Below are 18,596 nucleotides of genomic sequence, written 5' to 3' on the forward strand. Positions count from 1 at the left end.
TTCCCGCTGCAGTTTGTCGTCCGCAGTGATTCAATTTTGATTGGGCCACATAGAATCAATCATTACCAACATCCAATCACCTGGCGTGCAATGACGACAATGAAAAAAGGGATTACGGTTGTTGTATGTGAAAAGGAAAATTTCAAGAAGGTATCGAGTCTGTCGTGTATAACGCCTTTAAGTCAGTAAGTATACAGTGGGCACAGCTCGCTAAGTTATGTTCCTGGAAAACACAAGGAAGATGGTCAGTTTTTTTTAGATTAAACATCATACGAACCGTAAATGATTCCTTTTTTGATTTGTGGGCGGAAGTACAGCAGCCTTGTACAGCAATAGCCCTACCTCCCACATTAACATACACACCTTCTTATCAAAGAAAAATATTTTCTATACAGAGTGCACACGTATTAAGATAAAAATATTCCAAATTGTTACAGAATAAACTTAAAAACACGATAGAGGCACATTCAACCACTTCATATGAAGATCATCAGCTGACTGAGGGGCGGGTCAGTTATTGTGCGTTTTTAACGCGCGCTTTTTTGCGCACAGCACCTTTGTGTGTATGTGTATGTGTGTGTGTGTGTTGTGCTAGCTGCTAAAGTAGCTGAAAGGTTGGCCTCGCCGCTCCTCCACAAAGACAGGGTTTGACGGGTACAGATCGACGGTTGGGACCTCCAGAAGAGTAAGACATTATTTTTGCAATATCGAGTTTCATGCCGCTGTAGATATGGGCGCATGGTTCGATAGCATAGTTGTTTAGCTCGATTTAGCGGTTGCTTGCAGGCTACCTGCTGTAGCAAGTTTTCATTTGCTTTGCTGCTAGCGCCATTCAGCTAGTAGCCGTCGTCCTTGCTATCTGTACGTTTTTGTAGTAACAGTGACCGACTTTTCACCGATTTAGCGAGCACATTGCGATCTGGATATTTAGCTGCACTGTTTAGTTGGCCTTTTTAACGTTGCATGTTGCAATTAAACAAACGATGACGATATTAAGCCTCTCGTTGAAATATGATAACAATCTTGCTAGCCGCGGCTAATTAGCTAATGTTAAAGTGTTACCGATCTGTAATTTGTAGCTGCTTTGCGATTGGAGTGATGTGGCTGTGTAGCCATTATTTTTAAAAAATGGGTGCGTTTTTTATTAACTAGAGCTAGTGGGAGAGCGATCAAAACTCAAATATTTTTAACGCGAGCTTTTCCGTTCTTTCTAAACAGGGAAGTGTCACCTGCAACCGCGTTGTGTTAAGCACCAAACTTTACCATGGGCAAAAAGTCTCGCGGAGAAGAGTCTTCATCCTCTGATGAGGAAGAATATGTTGTGGAAAAAGTGCTGGACAGGAGGGTGGTGAAAGGAAGGGTTGAGTTCTTCCTAAAGTGGAAGGGATACTCGGAGTAAGTAATTAAATAAATGTACTAACAACGGTCCTAGCCTCCATAGTCAAAAATCTTTTGAATCTCTATTAAAATTAAATGTTGTAAACAGTTGGTCACATTTTGGAGTAGGTAGGTTATTGGAGATTGCTATTAACACTCGGGTCCAAGATGCACCCAGTGCACAACAGAACAGCTCTCTTAGACACAGATGCTGTCATCTAAAGCACAGTAATGACCATGAAAGGAACATTAGATTATAGTGTTTTAAACATTGCAAGATCTCAAAATTTTTAGCATATCATGCAGTTTCCAATCCAAACTGGTGCATTAAGGCTGCACTGATTTTTCTGCTCTGTGCTCTTTCTCAGCAAGCACAACACATGGGAACCAGAGAAAAATTTGGATTGCCCTGAGCTTATTTCAGAATTCATGAAGACCTACAAGAAAAGCAGTGGCGGGACCTCCACACCCAGCAGTGGGGCCAGCAAATCAAACACGGCCGCCTCTGGACGCTCCAAAGATTCCAGCAGCTCAAAGAAGAGGAGCTCGGATGATGACGAGGAAGGTGGAAGTAAGCCCAAGAAGAAAAAAGAGGTAAGAACTATTTTTGGCTGCAGAAGCAGGATGTCTAGAACTTGAAATGTGCTGCATTTGGCTTCCTTTTATACTTGACATTAAGGTAGCACAACACATTTATCTAAGGTGTGTGGAAACTGAGCCTGTTTACATTTAAAGACAGCTGGTGTAAATTCAAGAGTTTAATACAAAGTCCAGATTTCTAAAGTAATTTTGTTCGGGGTCTTTCAGGATGACATTCTAGTCGCACGCGGCTTTGAGAGAGGACTTGAGCCGGAGAAGATCATTGGAGCAACAGACTCGTGTGGAGACCTCATGTTTCTTATGAAGTGGTAGGTTCTGAGAGTCTTGATTTAATTTTGCCTTTAGTTTTTGTGTGAAATCGATCAATAAATGCACCTAATGTTAGAAATCTTCTTACATGCACAACCATTCAGATGCAGGCAGTTCTTCTGCTGTATGCAGGCTGTACTGACATCATTCTTCTTACACTCTGATATTTCTATTTGTAAATTTCCTTTAGCAGCATTTATAGCTTAGCTGGCCTATGGTATGTAATTGCATATTTATATCTTGAGGGATAAGGGTAGTACATTGTTGCTCATCCTTGGTCAAGGCCTGTTTAAGGGTTAACGTCAGATAATAGTTGTAGTAGTTTAATAGTAGTTTAATTTATCACAGAAAGCTGTACAGTTCAAATTTCTTTTAATTTCTTGTAAGTTATCATTTTAATAATCACTTGCAGCAGATGGAATTTAAATGCACTCCATGTAATTAATGTAATGTGTGAAATCTTATGCTACATTTTAACTAGTTGGACAAAATTTGCATGTTGCAAGTGTTTTGAAAATCTTGGTTGTGCAAAGACACAAACCCAAGCGGTAATTTGAAACTTTCTCTTTCCAGGAAAGACTCCGATGAGGCCGATCTCGTGCTCGCAAAGGAGGCCAATCATAAGTGCCCACAGATTGTCATAGCCTTCTATGAGGAACGTCTCACCTGGCACGAAGACAGTGACAAGAAGGAGAAGGATGCAGTCAGTGCGTGAGTGTATCGCCTCAGGAGGAAACGGGACCTCTTCACTGCAGGGACAACCTTGAGTCAGACATTTTTCACATCCTAAACTCCCAACCTTCAATTTTTACCATGTCCAGCAATGACACACACAAATTTTGGACACTGTGTTATCTCCATCCAAGCCTCATTGGAGCACACGGGCCCAGACTACTAAAAAGGATCCATCATTCAGGAGGAGAAGCTGTAGTTGACATGGGTGATATGCTACTGGGGAGAGTTTATACGATTCTGTCTTTGTATTCTTTACTTTCTTCAAAAAAAAAAACAACATTTTTTTTAACACATTGTTTTAGTGCTTACAGGATACGATTATGTTAGTGTTGAAAATCAGAGTTGGTACAGGCTGTGTTAACCTTTGTGGGTTCACAACTTTTAATTAGCTATAAACGGTGTACCTCTTCTTTTTAAGAACCCAGCTGACACCACAAGGATGGAAACATTTTTTATTTTTTAAAGTCAGGAAGCCGCCGCCGCCGCACTTTCCTGACTGCATAATCGCTTCCTTTTAAAAGGAAAAACTTCGATATCATAGGTTTCTCATTTGTCTTGCTGTAAAGCCTGCCGGGATGGATTTACTCAGTTTTTACATAATGTAATTCATAATGTAGTGGTGGGTTGTTTTTTGTCTTGCGTGTGGGGTTTTGTTTTGTTTTTTTAATAACAAAGTTTTATTTTCACGTTCAAATATACCGGTCTATACAAATATACATTACCACACCAACAGCTAACCCAAAGGACAGTAAAACCAATTATGCAGATTTTTTTCCCTTTTAAATAAGTGTGGGGTTTTTTTTGTTTGTTTGTTTGTTTGTTTTGTTTTGTTTGTTTTGGGTTTTTTTGTGTGTTCAAGTCTGACAATCTTCTATGTATCCAAGTGAAATGAAGCCAGGGTTCGTGCCTGTCATTAGGGTCTGCCACCTTGTGGCCAAAAGATGTAAACCTCGAATGTGTGACCAATCCCTATGACAACCCTGTGGTTTTAATAGTTGTTGTTAGTCATCTTTTGATTTTTATGTTAAATGGTTATTGACATTGCCATAATTTCAAACATTAAAACAAGCTTTGAACTGAATTGGTCACATCCTGGGTTCTCTTGTGTTGACTCTATTTGTTCTTAGCTTAAGATTTCTTTTATTTTACTTACTTTTTTCTTCTTTCTTTTCTGGGACCTGAAAAGCACCTCCAGGCTTTTATACACTAGATGGATGTCAGCTTTGCAGTTTGATCTGTTGTGCTCCAGCGTGGACTCTTGGGACCAAATGTTTCGTGTCTACCGAATAAAATCTGTTTTATTTTATTTTTTTATTTTATTTTAATCATGTTTTTAGCTTTAATTGGCATTGTGAATGAAGGCTGTGCACCTCTCCCCTTTTCATATGTACCATACACAAATTATGTCCCTTGATATTAACTTAGATGATCCTTCTGGTGTCGATTCCTTTAATGACAAGTATTCGGTTTCTGAATTTTATTTTTTTAATTTTTTTTAATTTTTTTTTTGCCAGTGCAGAATTTTTAAAATGTAGACTATTTCTTGTGTGAATGAAATGTTGTGAGTATGTGTACAGTAGCACCCTTTAATAAACATTTTCAGTGTTAAAGTTGCTGTCGGTTTTATTTTAGGCTGAATATTTCATTCACAAAGCATTCAAGTCAGAAAATAATACGAGAAATTTCTTGAACATAACTTGTAAGAACTGTTATGGAGGTAAACTGTAACTTAATATCAGGAAGTTTCCTACCTGAGGGAAAATCACCATCTTGACTGGATAACATGATGGGTATCATTACAGGGGCTTGTTTCTTTTCAAAGTGAAACGACTTTTTATCCGTTAAAGGTTTAAAGAGCAATGGCTGCTCTTCCCCAGCAGATGGTGCTGTTAATCAATAGCAATCCAAAAGTAAAGGTATTTTTATGCAAGTCATTCACAGTTCAAACTCTTAAAGTCGCTCACATGAACAAGTCATAAATAGGTGTTTATGGATTTTTATGCAGCTTTTTGAGGTCCAGGGATTCACAGTGTGTTTACCATTTCTGCTGAAGCCATCCACATCTCCCCAACTCATAGAGCTGATTAAAACATCTGTTAAATTAAATTAAGATACTTTATCTATATCTAAAGTGGCTCACAACACATAAAACAAAAATCCAATTCATTTTTGTTTTGGTGCTCATATTAATGTTCAAGAAAGACAGATGAAGGAATAGCACACAATAAAGGTTAGATAGAAACTTCAGTTATTATGGCTCATTCATGGTTGGTGCCTTAAACCCTTAGGCCACTGAAGCAATCCACTTCAATTTCATGATGCAGCCATAAAAACAAATATGCATCGCTGCAATATGTGGAGTTTTTTTTTCTTCTACTTGAAACTCAAAGAAAAACACAAGCAGGGAGTCGAAGCTACGCTAAAACCAGACTCTAAGCATGTGAGAACAAATTATAATTCCCTTTGTCTGGCAACCATAACAAATTATGAAATAACTAAGTGCATTACAATACGAGTTGTTAATTTTTATTAAAAAATATATATGGTATATAATATAAGGTAAGAATAATGTCGCTCCTATGGACCAGCTGCAAGATTAGTCATAAACCGCAGTGAAGGTGTAGTCTTGTTCTTCTCGCACCACCATCTTTTTCTTTCTTGCTGCCCTTTATAGCAACTCTTTTTTACATGCACACACACACACACACACACACACACACTGTGCTGCTTGGCTACGTCTAAAGTGATGGAATTTTCCTTGCAAAAAGGCTTTTACACTCCAAATGGAATGCAAAGGTCACTAGTAAATATCCAGCCCCTGGGACCATTAAGCTGGGCAAAGAGAGGGAGCAGCAGGCTGTTTTATGGAGCCTGGAGCTGTCTGCTCACAAACCCAGGCCAGCATGGGTTTGGTTGGGAAAGACATTGTGCATTAACAAGAGGCTCCGGTGACTATGTGTGGCAAATACAGTAAAGTAAAGCGTAGAGGGTATTTGATCAGAAGGATGTAAGTGTAAAGCTCCATCAAAGCTTGAAATGCTTAGAAAGTGTTGGCTTTTCAGGACACAGATTTCTGATGCTGCAAAGAAGTGCAACTTGACATTTGTAATATATAAAATTTATAAAACCCTTAACGCTGTTTTTGCCATGGGAATCATATTCTGGTGTAAATGTATTTATTTATTCTCAACAGCCTCTCTGCACTTCAAACATACTTCCCCCCGCTAGTAACTTCTGGTGCAAATGAGTTCCACAGGGTACTGTCCACAGCAGAGGTGGGCCGTCTCGCTGCACACTGCACTAAATGAGCGTCGGGGGAGCTACTGTGCAGCTGTGGTGAGGAAAGGGACTGCAGCAGTGGGGCCTCATCAGAGTTACAGCTTGCTCAGGGATGCCACAAACAAACAAACGTGCGCTCGTGGAGATAACGTGAGCACAAAAAGAGGAGAGATTCACCTTCCTCTGTCAGTCTCAGCAAAACTGAAAAATTGTGGGAAAAAAAACAAGACAAAGCGTCGCGAGTCACAAGTATCACACAGGCCGGTGTAATCTGATGAGGCCTTTACTTGTGCTGTGATCATGTAGACACAGCTGCGCCTCCTTGATCCAATCAGATAAAAATGTCTGCAGCGACGACTGCATCGGCGGCGTCTCGAAGCGCACTGATCTGTGTGAAGGTGATTGCGGCGTGATGCTCTAATTTGGGCGCCCATCACACTTAATGCGCAGTAAAGCACCACAGACAAAGCTTCTTCCTTCTAAATGCCCCCCCACCCGTGTGCTGCTCCACAGCTCTCACCGCCAACCTACTGCTGGCTGTGTTTCCCCTTCACCGCCACCACCACCCCTTCACATCCCCTCCCCAACACTCCTCCCTTCATCTCCTCTCCCCACCAGGGGGAAAGAGTTATAGCTGCCATAAAAGGCAGGTAATGCATTGTTAACTAATTCTGTCTGCTCAGAGCTGATATATCCTCTGCTCTAAATCTCTGTTCCTCCAATAAAATGCAAATGCTAATGCTTGCCCTCCATGAGCTGATATCATTTTTAACAGGCCAGAGGTAAATGCAGGAGAAGGGTGGGGTAAGCCAGAGGTAGTCGGTGACATGGCAGGGCTTTGAGCTTTCAGGGTACACGGCTCGTTATAAAGGAGACCTGCTCCGCATACCTCCGACCAGCAAATATGCTGCACATGTGGCCACAGGTACCACTGTAAGACTGCAGCGGTGTGGTGCAGTGCATCGAGAGGCCACGTGCACGCGTCTAAGCAGCAGCAGCAGCTGAGCTTCTAATAGTTCAAAGCTAGTGTTGCATCTTTGTTATTTAGAAGCTTATCAGTCAGTACTCACTCACCGTCAAATAGAAAGAGGAGCCAATTTGCCTGTGGATGTAATGCATCATATTTCCATGTTAATAGTAGTGTCATACTTCGTGTAACCTTGGGCTTCTAAATATTGATCCACTTCTAGATTTTCAATTATCCTGTGCCGTTTTTCTGCCATCTGGTAAGGACCAGTGATTTGTGTTCCTTCATATCTGGAGGCTTGTCCTGTAATTAGACCATAAATTAATTTGCAGAGAAGAGAAAGAGAGAGCACAAAAGATTGAAGGCGTTCAGTGAGGCCTGGGTTGTTGGAGACAGAAAATCATAGGAAGCCACAGCACAGTGTTTTACCCACTATAGAATAAGATTTTTTTTATTTTTGAGGGGGGGGGTTCAGGCATGTGTCACTTTTTTTTCTCAGCTTTTTAAAAACCCTTCTGCTGCTAACGATTGCTTGTAAGTCACTCCTTCAGTAAACTGCTAGAAATCACCCACTGACATAATTATGCCTAATTGCTCGCAGTGCAATAGCAAAATAATAAGGAAAAATGGAGTGCATTACTGTCAAAGTGGATGTGAAACTTTGAAGTGAAATCTGCTGTGAACCCATCAGTGGATTGAAAATGACCCCCTGTGAAGGCAGGCAACAGTTACGTGCTTCGAACTGAGTTCTTATTTACAGCACAGCTTAAGTGGAGCTCCTAAAAAAAAAGAAAAAACTTTGCATTTTTACTGATTTTAAATTGGGAGTATCGGCTCTCCTGCAAGATTATCTCATTGTCCCCTGCTGCTAAATTACACATAGAGATTGTGGCTGTCGCTGCAGAGCGTTTGAGCAGTGCAACAGCAGCTCTCTTTGCCGTGCAGAAATTCCCATTAGACAAGCCTAAGTTACTCGCTTGCAGCAATTAAGAGAAAAATTGCGTAACACAATGGGCTTCACTAGGGGTGGAAAGTGCTGAATCAGCAGGGTCTGAGTTTAAAACACTGTATGAAGACATAATCTTAAGCGGTTAAGGGTAATGTGACAGTAGGCTGTAGAATGCTGCATTGCTGTACCTGCTCTACATGATACCTTGGGTGCTTTAAAACAAGGCCACAGCTGCCGGCGTGCTCCGATCATATCGTGCGGGGCTCGAGAGGCAAGGTCAGCCAACACAGAGCCCACCTGCTCCCCCGTTCTCCATCACAGAGTCCCTCAGCCCTGGCCTCCCGGAGGGAACATGCCTGACTGCCGTGGTCGCACAGACAGCATGTGTCCCTGAATTTATGATGGCGACTTATTGGCGGCCTTTCACGTAAAAAGTCATCTTGAGTTTCCCAGTCTGGCTGTATGTGTGGTGAGCGTTAATCCATTAACATTCAGGGCAAACACGTACTGAGCCTGGCTTTCTGCCAGCTCAGAGCCCTGACAGTCTTTGACCCGCCGCTGACCACAACATTCTCCCAGCCTTAGCCAGTCGTGACATAATACAGAGCCATAAACTATCTAATGTTACCATGTATATGAATGTGAAGCATTATATGTCTGAGGTAATAGTATGCAAGGCTTATAACCAAGTGAAAAGGGCCCAGCTGCAATAGGCTCATTTTCTTAGACTAAGGGAAAAAAATCACATTTGTCCACCGCAGAAGTTTACACATATTACAGTGAGCCAAATGATCGTGAAGTTTCAGTCCTTTCTATTTCCATCAAGGATTAGAGTTCAGAGAGGCCATGAAATCCCCACAGTTTCCACAGTAGTATTTATTTCAGCAGGAGATGTGGAGGTTCATATTAACTGATCCACAAGGAACAGTTCTGGCAGAACTTAAAATGCTGCGAGGCTCAGCCGGGCCTTAGGATTGAGAGCTTTCAACAACACGGGCTGCCCTGCTGCTGGAGGTGGCTCCTGAACCGATTGTAATTTTAGTGGCTTATAAAGCCTTGATAAATACTTTATAAAGCCACGTTCCATAACAAATCTAACATATAAAAGAAGGCATAGATGTTACTCCACACAGGATAAAGGGGCTCTTGACAGGTTCTTGAATAGGTTTTATAATTCAACATTACAACCACCATCCTTGTAAGGACCCTGTCATCTCCCAAGGCTCACAGAATATATAAGTTAAACACACATTCAAGTGCTCTCGGTCCAGTCCATTACACTGATTAGCAGTAAACACATTTGTAATAAAACTAAGTGAAATAGAGGTGGACGGACTGCGCGCTGATTCATTGCAGAATCTTAGTGAAATATAATGTGTCCCGGATGTCGTACTTCTGAGGGCGCAGTGATACAGGGCTTTACTTGCGGGATCTGTAACGCGCACGGGACAATTTATCCTAACAGCTCGTGTCTAAACATTGAGTCCTTCATCTCAACTGCTGGCCAGAAATAAACCGAGGCGGAGCAGCGTGACGGGGGTCCAGTCGATGTGAGAGATTCTAGAGCGCAGAGCAGACCAAACAGATGTCTCTCCACAGCGTAGGCTGTTTGTCCTGTCTCCCTACTTTGTACTGTCTGTCCACCACTTTACACACACACACACACACACACACACACACACACACACACACAAATTCACTGTGCTTGTGTTGCCTGGTTTGAAATCTGTTTGCCATACACGGAGCTACACATTACATAAGTGTTATTGGAAGGTTTAATGGTCTATTTTAGTGCAGATGTTTTTCTTTCTTTCTTTCTTTCTTTCTTTCTTTCTTTCTTTCTTTCTTTCTTTCTTTCTTTCTTTCTTTCAACCAGGCAGCAATCATTAATGGAAGAAGAGCAGGAAAAAGGAAAGAAGAAAGAGTGGATCATGTGTTCCCACTTTTTGACCTCTCCACTGCAGCATGTGCACACCTGGTTCAGTTTAGATTGCTGTTTCTGTGGAATAGCTGCCGGCTAGTGGTTTCATCTGGGGAGCGGAGGTCTAAAAGTCTACAATACGCTCGCTCAGAGGTTATTTTGTGAAATGTTCAGTTGTCATGTCTGACACGACCTGAGGTGTAGGTGCAAAATCAAAGGTGTGTCGGTGCTACGCCGCGAAACCAGTGGTTAAGCGTCAAAGCTGAACTCTGAAAAGAATGGCTTCACCTCAGGTAATCTTCTTTTAAAATGGTTTTGTTTGGATTTTAACAGGCCATGAAAAATAACTTTTGATCATATTTGTTAATAAGGCTGCATTACCTAAAAACACCATCTTTAACGGCATGTTTTAGCCCCAACTATGTGAAAATCTATGTCAGATGTGTTGCTTTGATTATGGGAAGGGCAAATCACGGCCACCTCAGACTCTGAGCAACTCATCTGTTTCCTATTGGAGGAAGTGATCCTGGCAGGAAGGTAGAGGCAGTAGATGAAGGCAGGCTGGGATAGAAAGACAGTAAAAAGAGAGCAAAGGGGTAGAGAAACAGGAAATGACAGTGTGACCCACAGGGCCCACTTACTACCTTCCAGAACCCCCTGGCCACAGCCAGCCTACTGGGCCAGTGGTTTCCATCACCTGCTGCTTTTGGTTCCTCCACATAAATCCAGGTGCTCCTAAATAAAGCTCTCTTTCTCCAGGAGCCACGGGGAGCCAGAGAGGAGGCTGAAGGCTGGAGGGGCTGTACCACTGAAACAATGAAGCCCTGCCTCCCTGTGAGAACATGGCATGGAAAATACTGCTCCAAATAAGGCCAGGCAGAGAGAAGTAGGGAGCTGGGAATTTTTTTTATCGGTCTCCTGCAAGTTAAAAGCTCCATTTCATTAAAGCTGTCTTCTAATTAAAAGAAGGGAGACCATTCAATACAAAGTTGCTACATTTTGTAATTTTTTATTTATTTATTTAAAAACCTGCCCGATTATTAATATAAGCCTAGTCCAGTGGGAAGGAGAATCGCAGCACTTCCCAGCTCCTCACTGCCCCCTGGCAAGCTGAATGGACGCTGCAGCCACTGAACTGATAAACCTAGAAATCATTTCCGACTCCAGCCAGAGCTCTTTACAGTACCTTCAGCGCTCCCTGGTGATGGATTAATGCACTGTTGTTGTCATTTTATTGCCATTTTATTGCCCTGGTGCAATTTACCAGGCTTTATGCGCCTACGATGGCCGGAGAAGCAACGCGCAAGCGCAGGCGACCGACATTCCGAGACAAAAGGCCACCTCTCACCCGATATACGCGCATGCGCATTCTCCTCGCCATGGAACACACACACACACACACGCACACACACACACACACACACACACACACAATAAAAATAATAAATAAATAAAACAGTCCATTTGTACCTCACACGTGTGCCTCACTATGTGAATCATTTGCAGCTTCACATTCACCGCTGCTGTGTCCTACTCTCACCAGCTGGGGGCAATGTCACTCAACAGCTTCAACGTGAAGTAACAGCACCCTCCGTCAAACAATACTACGCATTAAAATATAATAAGAATAAATGTGTCTCTGTGCTTTCCGTTGGTGCAGATTTAAGCGTCACTGCAAAAACTGCAAACAAAGCCTCATTTAAGCAGCTCCGTTTATATGAAGGAAATTTCGACGTTTCAAAACTCTGCAGTGATTTTTTGAAGCTGTTAACATTTTCATCGGCCACCATTGTAAAACACAACAAAACACTTTTCACGTGTTATTGCTTCCCAGCTTTTTAAAGTAAACACGCCCGCCCACAGACGCGCCGCACAGCAGCTGCTGGTCGTGAGGTCCTTGTTCAAACATGTGGAGAGAGGCTTTGTGAAGTCTCCTGCCAAACTATTCAATTATCTCTCACGCCCTGGAAAGCAGCCACAGCCAGGTCGCTTGGATGGGAGAGGCTCGTGATTTGCATTCTGTCTCATCTGTTATTGGTGTAATTACATTGTTGTTCCACTTCTAGCAACGGTCTTAAATCAGCACTAGATAGATTTTAATAACTACAAATTGTTACATTTGTCACTTAGTTTGTTGTTATTGTCACCTGTTGTTTGATACAACAAACGGATGGAGTGTTAATCAAAATTTTTAAGAGCTACTTTTTAAAAAAAAACCCAGAGTTGCACGTTGTTTCAGAGTAAACATTATTATGCGATCATGGCAGGTCGCGGCCACCAGAGGGAGCACTGATGCTGTCACATTTAGGCGGGGCTACCTGACAAATAAGAGCATGAAACTGCAAGAAAAGTAAATGCATACTGTAACTCCTTTAAATCACTGTCAGGTGTTATAAAAATATTTCAGACACTTCCGTCTGTGTCAATCTCTGCCGTGAAAATTTACTCATGTTGCATGTTCGGTGTAAGGTTGTGTCTATGCCTCTCACATTTGCAGTGTGGAGCACAATCTACACAAGGACCTGTAACCTCAGAGTCTCGAACGCCTTGAGAGCTACTGATCCATCACCCTTAATGGAAGAGGATAAGTTTCAGCCAGTGAAAGAGAGATCAGACAAAGGCAGGACGATTTATGAGAGACGCAGAAGTGGAACTCCTGACTGTGGGCCTTGATCTGAGCTGGGGTGGCTAGGCTAGTTTAGGCTACGCCCTAGGCCAGGGTCACACACACACACACACACACACACACACACACCTACACACACCCACACACACACACACACACACACACATATATTAGTAGAGATCAAGAGAGCTTCAGTCTCCATACCGCATCCCCAAATCCAAACCTTTCTCCTCGGCTTTTGAAGTTCTCTTGCCCCCTTCTTCTGGACTCACTTTTGCATGTCCATCTTTTCCAGTGAATGTCGAGCTCCGGGTGGTGAAATATGGAGTGGAGACCTGTTACATGTTAGCTTAGGAGATAGCCAGGGTATAAATTATGTGGGAGTCTCTAGTCAGCTTTATTTATGAGAGGCCTGTCAGGTGTTTAGGTGTTGGAGTGAGATGTGCGGCTTAAATCGTTTACTCCGCTGTAAATCAGGTCACACAGGCCACATCTCTTTGGACAGTGTATGTTTACGTGTGCGCGCCTGTGTTTGAGTCCTTGTTTTTAGCTAGGAGACCAGGCTGCACGAGGCCCGGTTGTGATAATGTCAAGGCATAGGTGTTAATGTGTCGTTGTGAACGTGGGAGTGTGCGCGTGTGTTTTTAAGTCTGTTTTGTCTGGAGGCCATCGGGGCTATGGTACAGATGGTATGAAGCACTTGCTATTGTTCAAGATATTAGGCTGTCAGACTAACAAAGATACCTTTTATAGATCCCCTCAATACACACACCTGCTGTTGCCATTTTTAAATTGTGAGCAAATATGAAACCTATTCAACTCGTTTCATGCTTCTTTGTGATGTCCCCTGTTTGCTTTTATCCCAGACATATCATGTAGAGGTGGATAGACCATGTGAATGTAGCCCATCTGAGGACATCAGGTATCACTCAGCAGGTAGTTAGACCTGTCACCGGATGATGTATACAGGCTCTCAGACAGACGAACTGCAGCAAACAGGTTGTATAGACAGTGTATTCATTACCATTATTCCCCCAAAAGGCGATGCATAGGCAATGCAGAACGAGAGATTTGTGTACGCCTCTGGTTGAGCTATTGTCTGTCTCCTGAATCAGTCTCGTCTCAGCCCAACAATGGCGTTCGGGCTTGGCTGAAGGGTTTTGTTCATCCTAAGTGGGAAGAGATTCGCTTCTTAAAGTGAGACCAAAGGGGAAGGGAGTGTAGAAAGTCGAGTGGAGGGGAGATGAACTGAGTTAAGGTTGAAAGGGGTTAAGAACATGAGACAGAGAACTGTGGAGAGAGATCGAGAGGATAAAAAGAAGGGGTGGAGAGGAGTAGAGTGAAGGAGAGGAAGAGGGACAGAGGATGATGTGCTGGAGGCAGGTACATCTGCATTCTCTCCAAACACAGCATAGGCCTGTCTTAGGTGTCTCTATCCCAGCAGTGCTCACTGGCAGATTTATGGCATCCCCTTGTGTGTGTGTGTTGTGTGTGTGTTGTGTGTGTGTCGGTCTGTGTGTGTGTTTGTGTGTAGGAGAAAGAGAGATAGGCTGTGTGAGCAGAGGCGAAGGGCGGCAAGCAAAGTTTCAGCAATGTTGCATTCCATCGATATCGCAGTCCCGGTTTCTGCCGTATTTCATCCTTCCTCTCTCCCTTTATCCTTCCCTTCTCTCCATCTGTTTCATCACCCTGGTCTCCACTCACTGCTCTTGGACCCTTCCATAGCTCTGCTGGGTCCCAGGCATTAAAGCCTTCTCAGGGGGAAGGGTGTAAATCTGTCTCCCTGTCTCTGGAGATTTCCTGGGGCTCAGCAGACTCAACAAAGCCGAGCCAGTGTGGAGGACTAAACGTTACACAGACACACACACACATACGCACAAACGCTCGCACTTCCATCTTTTCTCGTTGACATAAATGCATTCTGTATCCCCTTACCCTAACCTTAACCTAAATGTAATTCTATCCTAAATCCTATCGCCTCAGACAACACTTTGAAGGTGTGTCGCATAGGCAGGACCGGCCTAAAATATCCACACAAAGGCCTCACTCCCACTATTTCAAACTCAGACTGGTCCTCTCTGAGACGTGCACGCACACAAACAGGCAGAAAACGTGATATTTGCTTGGACAGGCTCGGCCTTGTTTGGAGGCTCCCTTGATAACAAACAGGTATGGCTCTTTCTTGTCTAGCCGAACGCCTGGGAAATCAATGTTTGTGTTTGTGTGCATCCACAGCAAACCCAACCCCCCGAAAAAAAAACCCTTTTGTTTGCAGGCGCTGTCCAGACGAGCTTGTTGCCTCTGCATTTTGTTTTTCTCCCACCCCCCCTTTAGTTCCCACTTCCCTCCCTGCTTTATTGCACTTGATTCTAAGCGCGTCCATTCCTGAGATGGCTCAGATAGCAGCTGAAGCTAAATTGCCCATCATAAAGCATCTGCAATAGCAATGGAGCTCTCGGGGAGGGACCACTGCAAAGGGGGTACGAGGCGGTTAGGGCTCACTATGAAAATACAAGGTCCTCTTTTTAATCTTTAAATGTGGAATATGAACTCTGTTTCAACATCCACAAATCATAAGGCCCTTCCTTAAACATTAAACGATTCTGTTGCATGATCGATTTCCTGAGTGCCTCCTAAATCAGTTTTATGCATATAATTTTCAGGAACATTTGGCCATTTGAGTGTGTGGGTTTTGGAGAAAAGTGACTGAAAATCAAAAGGAAAATGATCTAATGGTATTTCGGGACGCCAAAATGCTTCTGCATGATACTACTAATTACTCATACAAGACAAGCTAGTTAGAGTGAGATGCAGTGATTTATGGGGCAGCCATATATTTGGCTGTGCTGTGTTCCTGTCAGATGGTTGACAGATAGATGACTGCTGAGCCGTAATTGGCCTTCCTGTTTGTATCTTTTCTCATGTAACAACAAAGGCACTTCCCGGCCTTGACTGTAGAGGGTGCACATGTGAAAGTGCAGCCCTGTGTCAGTGTGACAACAGCAGATTTTTTTTTTCACAGGAAGAAGAAACAAAAGAGACAGGAAGGATGAGGAAATTGCCTTTAGGTGGGGAAGACACAAGGTTATTGGAGTTCTTTTTCTCCCCTGCCTTCCCTGCAAGCAGTGTGTGTGTGTGTGTGTGCATGTGTGTGTGTGTGCATGTGTGTGTGCATCCTTGAGAGAGAAAGCAAGTCAGATCAGCTATGTTGCTGCAGGCCTTTGTATTGAGTCATATCTGAAGCAGAGCATCTGTGTGTGGCATTTGTGGTGAGAAATGTCTCACCATCGAGCCAAAAATAATCTCTAGAGATGCCAGATTGATATTAACAAAGACTTTTCCTTTTGCAATAACACAGCCAAAAGATGAAGCGATAAACACGGAGAGTTGCACTGTAGGCATATCGAAGTGGGAAAATCCCTTTCTTCCGCATAATGCCTCGTATTCTATCACAGCTGTACTATTATTGCTTCGTGAGTGACGAGAATTCCGTGGGACCACACGAGCAAGACAGGGCCAGCAGCCTGCCTGGCATGAGCTCCGGTGTGATCATCATCTATGGGCGGAGTGCCGCCCCTCACTCCTGCCTCCCAGCTAGCCCTGCCCTGTGACAGATGAGCCCAATGACAGCAGGACGCAACAACCTGCAATTGAACATTCCCCTGCGATCTGTCAACGTCCGTGGTGGTGTTTCACTCTCAGGAAAGCACACAGACACACGCACCTTCACACACGCCCTGGCATTAAGTCATGTCGCAAGTATTAGAAGAATCAGCGCCAGAAACGCCTCCTGAATGGTTGTGAAATGCTTGAGATACCTGTTGCAGGTGTCTTTTGAGGTCTGGGTAGTGGCGTGCACGCCTTATTGTGCGGATCTACATCAGATTATTTCTGCTCTGTTTGAATTTTCCGATCTGTTTCTGCAGTACGGGACTTCCCGGGTTGCACATTATATCAGCTGACCTTCGTTTAAAAAACAAATCTCAGTTGAACTGGTGTTGCAGTTCCCAAGTTTGACCACAAGGTGGCACATTGCTCACAAAGAGCACTGTAGCTTCAAGCCTGATGGAGGGTTTATTTTCCGCTTTGGTGGCAGTGCCGTGGTGTATCACGGCAAAATGAAATAGGAAAAATGAAAATAGGACATAAATGTGTTTGCCGCATACAGAGCTTAATGAAGTCAGCCGTGCCAGTACATTAGGAACAAAGGCAGCAAAGAGAAAGGCACTGAAGGACAACCCACAAACAGCTCCAAAATAAAAAGGGAGATAAAGTATGAATGGTGAGTCTCCTCAATGAATAGTAGCTTAGTGCTTGTCAGAAGTGGAGATTTATTTTCCAAGCAACTGGCTTTTTATGGTCAAGCTCCTCCATACTGGCGAACAGCAGTGCGTTGTAATATGGCATGTAAAGAATGGTATTCAATAGAAGCAGTCATACATTTGTCATATTTAAGGGCATAGAATAATGACCATTGGCTGCTTTGTGCTTGAATCGCTCAAGTTGGCTTATTTTGTGTGTAAAATGGCGGATGAAGACAGATGGACTTTATGCATGACAGTCTGAGTTATCATATTATGTATAACTTAAACCAATAGCCGGTAGCTTATCATTATCCCGAGCCTGGAGCAGTAGCTGGTTCTTTGCCGTGTTTCTGTGGAAATTATGAAACAATCCAGCTGTCCTCACTTGCTTGTTGCAAACTAATGATCACTTGGCTTCTCAGCCATAAAAGCACTGTGCAAAATTAATTGTTTCAATCAATCAATTGGTCAATTTCATAGCCATCAAGCTTTGCCCAAGATCATGTGCATTCTCTACCCTTCTCCTTCAGGATGGGCCTGGAGAATGCCAGATAATTTATGGCCTCTGCGTGTGCTGCATACATATATGAGTACTATACACACACACACACCGACAAACGTACACGCTTGAGAGGCAAACACACAGAAATGGATGCACCCGCGCACACATGCCACACGTGCACACAAACATACATGTTAGCACGTACATACACACATTCCAAGAGGATGACTCACAGCAGGGGGTGGATCGTGTGAGGAAGCACAGAGGATGAGCACAGAGGGAACTCTTCACTGTATGCTAAGTATGCTGCTGACACATACAGCTAAACATGGCACATGGAAGACAATCAGCTATATGAGAGAACTCTCTTCAACGTAACATTGCATGTGGCTCACATGTGTGAAGCAACAAGCTAACAAATATACTAAAGCGACACATCCCTCTGTCTTAAGGCAGACAGCTATGCATGCCACCGGATGTTTCTGCATACATGCATGAAGTTTGCACATGTATGCAGATGGCCGCATGTTTGCAAAAACACGCTCATGCATGCACGCACATATATGCATGCACAGAGCTGAGTGCAGAGGCTTGTTGTTAGCGTGTTGTTCCTGTGCTGTGGCTTGTGGGCCTGTCTGCAGGGCTGATCGATGGTCTTTTACTGCTTCCCCAGGATTATCGGTCGAGTTCACCGGGAGGGGAAGGCAATTCATCAGAACACAGCGGAGAGAGAGAGAGAGAGAGGAGAGCAAAAGAGAGAGGGGACAAAAAGAAAGGGAGAGAGGGACAGAGGTAGAGGTGCAGTATGAAAATGGAAAGAAAGATAAGGGAAGACAGAGGTAAAGGTGTGAGGAAAAACATAAGGAGGGGGAAAGAGAGGAAGAGGCTGAGAGAATAAGGAGAGCACGATGAAGACAGGAGAAAGGGAGGAGATGCACAGATGTGATACTGCATCATCTGGAAATGTATGAAAAAGATAGAGCGGCAGACATAGATGAATATCACAACATAGAACGATGGAGTCGCA

General features: G+C 43.4%; 1 protein-coding gene across 1 annotated transcript; it reads left to right on the forward strand.

Moving 5' to 3' along the window:
• The first annotated feature begins 549 nt into the window (after nucleotides 1-549).
• cbx5 (chromobox homolog 5 (HP1 alpha homolog, Drosophila)) lies at nucleotides 550-4,631 on the forward strand. Its single transcript, XM_006785669.3, has 5 exons — nucleotides 550-685; nucleotides 1,219-1,395; nucleotides 1,746-1,971; nucleotides 2,185-2,285; nucleotides 2,860-4,631. The coding sequence occupies exons 2-5, from the start codon at nucleotides 1,265-1,267 to the stop codon at nucleotides 2,999-3,001; spliced, it is 600 nt and encodes a 199-aa protein (XP_006785732.1). The 5' UTR covers nucleotides 550-685; nucleotides 1,219-1,264; the 3' UTR covers nucleotides 3,002-4,631.
• The last annotated feature ends 13,965 nt before the right edge of the window (nucleotides 4,632-18,596 follow it).

The sequence above is a fragment of the Neolamprologus brichardi genome, chromosome 20 (assembly GCF_056152115.1).
Source record: "Neolamprologus brichardi isolate AB-2024 chromosome 20, ASM5615211v1, whole genome shotgun sequence".
Taxonomy (NCBI): domain Eukaryota; kingdom Metazoa; phylum Chordata; class Actinopteri; order Cichliformes; family Cichlidae; genus Neolamprologus; species Neolamprologus brichardi.